At 47.1% G+C, this 4,158-nt stretch overlaps 2 protein-coding genes across 2 annotated transcripts; both read right to left on the reverse strand.

The window, feature by feature from the left end:
• Positions 1-723: 723 nt before the first annotated feature.
• ARF1 (Arf GTPase arf1) lies at positions 724-1,485 on the reverse strand (the record flags this gene model as incomplete). The annotated part of the gene is made up of 5 exons (XM_064902538.1): positions 724-816; positions 866-931; positions 986-1,230; positions 1,285-1,304; positions 1,358-1,485. 5 exons carry the CDS (start codon positions 1,483-1,485, stop codon positions 724-726), a joined length of 552 nt encoding a protein of 183 aa, XP_064751014.1.
• An 898-nt stretch (positions 1,486-2,383) lies between these two features.
• On the reverse strand, positions 2,384-3,533 carry LTR64_008224 (uncharacterized protein; the record flags this gene model as incomplete). The annotated part of the gene is made up of 2 exons (XM_064902539.1): positions 2,384-2,821; positions 2,871-3,533. The coding sequence occupies 2 exons, from the start codon at positions 3,531-3,533 to the stop codon at positions 2,384-2,386; spliced, it is 1,101 nt and encodes a 366-aa protein (XP_064751015.1).
• Positions 3,534-4,158: the final 625 nt, after the last annotated feature.

Consider the following 4,158-nt stretch of genomic DNA (forward strand, 5'->3'; position numbering starts at 1 on the left):
TTTCTGTTCAGGTGGTGCCAGGCTGGGTAGACAGCAGAAGGTGGTATAACCTGTATCTATTGGCAATCGCAAGATGGTTCCGGAACTGCTCAACGAAGCACAAACAGCAAGCTTTTCAACAAGACGTGACAGAGACTTGTTTGTAAGAGCTTGAGTACTATCGTCCCATCGCATTGATCGGTATACTCAGCACTGTCGGCCTCGCGGAGAGAGCCGCGTTGCGTCACGTCCATGGCGGAGTCTACTAGGCGAACACATTTGGGAAGGTTCAGAAAGCCGATCACCTCAAGAAATGCAGTACCACAGCCAAACAATCAGGCTACAATGAACGCAAGAGATTGAAAAACTAGAGCTGTGCGGTCTTGCTCGCGCGGTACGACAAATCTATTCCGTTGCATGTCATGAGCACGTAAACCCAGTATCGCTTCCTCGATCTTGGCAGCAATTCCATTGCTTAACACTATCAACGACTCCATCTCCAAGCAGACCCATAACCGCAAATGGTGACTATTGCTCATGGCAACAACTCCTGCTCCTCAAGTGTGATGAGTACCCATCTCGAGTACCGGCTCATGACTTGGTAAGAGCCAATAGAGCGATTGAAGACCTTCAGAACATAGATATGCAAGATATGTCATTCTCTTTACATCCTGTAGACATACCATACGATACTTCCAGTACGATGAAACGTCGATGGCACCTCTTTCCTCCAGTAAAACTCTCCTAGTTGTGGCCGGCCTTGCGGAGAGAGTTGCTGAGCCATTCGAGACCTTCGTAAAGACCGTCTCCCGAGGTTGCACAGGTTGATTGAATGTACTGTAGCATGATTAGCATGAGTACGAAGTAGTGGCTCACCATGACTTACCCAGGCTCTTTGTCGAAGAGAGTGCAGGCCAAGCTTATCGGTGATTTCGGCAGCGTTCATGGCATTCTGTGATGTTGTTAGTAATCTCAACATCCTAGATACTTTTTTTTTTTAGCATACTGGAAGATCCTGCTTGTTGGCGAAGACCAGGAGAAGGGCATCACGAAGTTCATCCTCATTCAGCATGCGCTGCAATTCTTCCCTAGCTTCAACAACACGATCTCTGTCGTTGGAATCGACGACGAAAATAATACCCTGAGTGTTCTGAAAGTAGTGTCGCCACAGAGGTCGAATCTTGTCCTGGCCACCGACATCCCACACGGTGAACTGGATGTTCTTGTATTCAACTGTCTCGACGTTAAAGCCTGAATTTTGTCAGCTATAATGCTCGTTGTTTCGTTGCGCTCGCTCAGTCGTACCAATGGTTGGGATTGTGGTGCTATAGACGGATTAGTCTTGATCGCGGGTCGCACTGGGGTCGGGTTCACGTACACAATTTCACCAAGCTTGAGCTTGTATAGAATGGTGGTCTTTCCTGCAGCATCGAGACCGACCATGAGGATTCTCATCTCCTTCTTTCCCCACAGCCGATCAAACAGTTTCGAAAATGCCATACCCATCTTGGCGGTATTTGTTGAGACTTTCTGAACGTGGTAGTAGCGGAAGAGGCGGTCTGATATTGACACTATTAGCACAAATCTCAGACGGTCGAGTTCGATTGCAAAAGTCGAAGGAAGACCGGATCGAGCGCCTCGAGTACGTTCGGTACCAGCAGCGATTTATAGCAACATTGATCGTGTGCCTGTACCGACGATGTCTGGCCACTTTGTCCTTGTTGCAAACGCTGGAGTAGGCAACTGAGATAAAAGAGTGCTTACCAAGGCTGATTGGCGACCACGATATGCGAGAGAATTGCTAAGATCAAGCAAGTGTCCCTCCGAAATTACAAATGATGTTGTCGTCCTGAAGACGGGCAATGAGAGTGGATTCGTGGTCAAAGGCAAGGACGCATGTCACAGAATCGCAGTTTGCAAATGGAGTTGGTCACTCAGAACCTCCATCTGCAGCGTCTTGGCGGGAAGCACGAGCCAGCCCGCCCAGCCTGATTGTTCAACAATTTCTATCAAGACTTCTTCATCCATGTCTCATAACTCTTTGTTCTCGATGCCATGATTTTCGTCTTACATCGTGGTAACGAATGTCGATTCACGCTGTACAACTCAAAGAGACATACGCCATATTCATGGCCGTTTGCCAATATTTGTCCGCTGCACAATCCCTGCCTGACGTAAACCTCAAGTTTATTGATTAATCTTCTCCAGTCTGCATCCATAGTACCATATGTTACACGTGCGACTACTCGTCGGCCTGATCTACGAACGAAGTGAAGAACGCATCCAACTTCGAGAGATCTCAAGCTCGAGCACCTTACAACCGACAGGAAAACGTGTATGAGCACACTACGACAAAGCATAAGTCATGGCGAGAGTATGATACCATCGTGATTTTTGCTACTACTCACTTGATATCGCGTAGGATATCTGCATATATGATATCGGCTTCTCTACCACTCGTTCTGCTCGAGTACCTTGAGTTCGAAAGCACAGGGTACACATCGTTGCTTGTAGCACTTATCTGCTGCGCTGACGCGTCGCTGTACCGTGAGCCATGTCGATGGATTTCTTCCTTCTTTTCCAAAGCCATTTTCGAGTCAGCAGATCCAAAAACACCGCCCTGTGACATTTCTTGATGCACATCTGACTGTACTGTGCCTGGAATACTAGTCGCGTCGATAACACCAATGCTCATCGACTTTTGTGCAGAGTTACCGTGCACGAGATCCACAAGCTTGGACAGGATATTCAGCTCGAGTTTCAGCTTGACACTATAAACAAAGACTTTAATAGCTTCTTGATATAGCTGGAAATGCAGAAACTGCAACGTTACAAGGCCGATCTAGATACAAATTAGAGCAAGAAAGGTACGTTGCATATCAGGTACTTACATCCATAGAAATAATAATCACGTTGATCGTCAATAGCTGCCAAATCATGCTCCGTGTATTCTCCTTGGAGATGACTTTTAGCAAAGCAAGCGTCGTATAGACGTACAGTCCCGAGATAATAAGCTCTTGGATGGTGAACAATGTCATTTGAATTCGCTCAATGTAGTAATACCCTTCGGAGAAAGCCATTGATCCCGAATAGGTACTTCCGAAGTCGAATATGTTAACGATGGTGCACAAGCAGATACTGTTAACGATGATCATCCATTTGACAGCAGCTAAAATCTTTTCGTTGGACACAATCAATCCTAGACGTGAATATAGGACGAGAGACTGAAAGCTAACCATCAGTGTCCAGCCAACGTCGAGTATGACCTTCCACAGCCAGCGAACGCTGAGCTCGAAGTAACTCAGCATCATGCCTACAGCATAAAGCATAACGCCGAGGTTGCATATAGTCAAGCTCCAGAAGTATAGGCCGCGCCATCTCTTGAATGTAGAGAAGATGAGGAGGATCAGCTCGAGAGAGTTGAAGAGTGATATGGCAATAGACAATGTGACGATGACCGAGTCAGGCGAATACTGGCCATTGAAAGTGTTCTTTTGTGTAGCCGTCGCATAGTGATTAGAAACAGACCGTGTTATTAAGGTGGCTTCGACCATGGTTTGGAGCATTGACTATTACGGTGCATGTTATCGTCTTCAAATGGCTATTGAAGATTGGGTGCCACTATAGCCATGCGAGGGTAGTGGGAATAGCTTGCAGAGAAGCAACCCTCGAGATCGTACAGTACTTTCGAGGACATGATAAGCGTAGGTAAGGTCAAGGTCGAGATCTGTTAGCTCCGCTCGAAGGACAACCCGAAAGGATGGTGCCCTCCAAAGTCACTCCACAACTGCCGTTTTGTGCGGAATACCGAGCCGATCGAGGCCACCGCTACGGGTTGCAAAGCGATATCATGGCTGCCTCGAACCACAGCAACGTCTTGGCTTTGCAGTGCTTTGTTCTTCGTGACATTCTGTACTGATAAACCCTTTCACGTGTCCTTGTCTCGTTGCAATTCGGTGAAGCAACAATTCTGAAGTCATCCTTCCGATTAACACTTTGAGTCTCCTCGAAAGTGGGTTTTCGTGGGAGATGCATGAGATGAACAGTTATATGGCGTGCCCAAGGTTAAGCAACGGTAGACAAGGAACATGAGCTACTGGAAGAGACGACCTTGAACTCGTCCTAGCACCGCCATGATCAATACAATTAGACGCGATGTGTCTCGATGGTCGACGTGCG

Source organism: Lithohypha guttulata (assembly GCF_036872675.1).
Source record: "Lithohypha guttulata strain CCFEE 5908 chromosome Unknown scaffold_8, whole genome shotgun sequence".
NCBI lineage: Eukaryota > Fungi > Ascomycota > Eurotiomycetes > Chaetothyriales > Trichomeriaceae > Lithohypha > Lithohypha guttulata.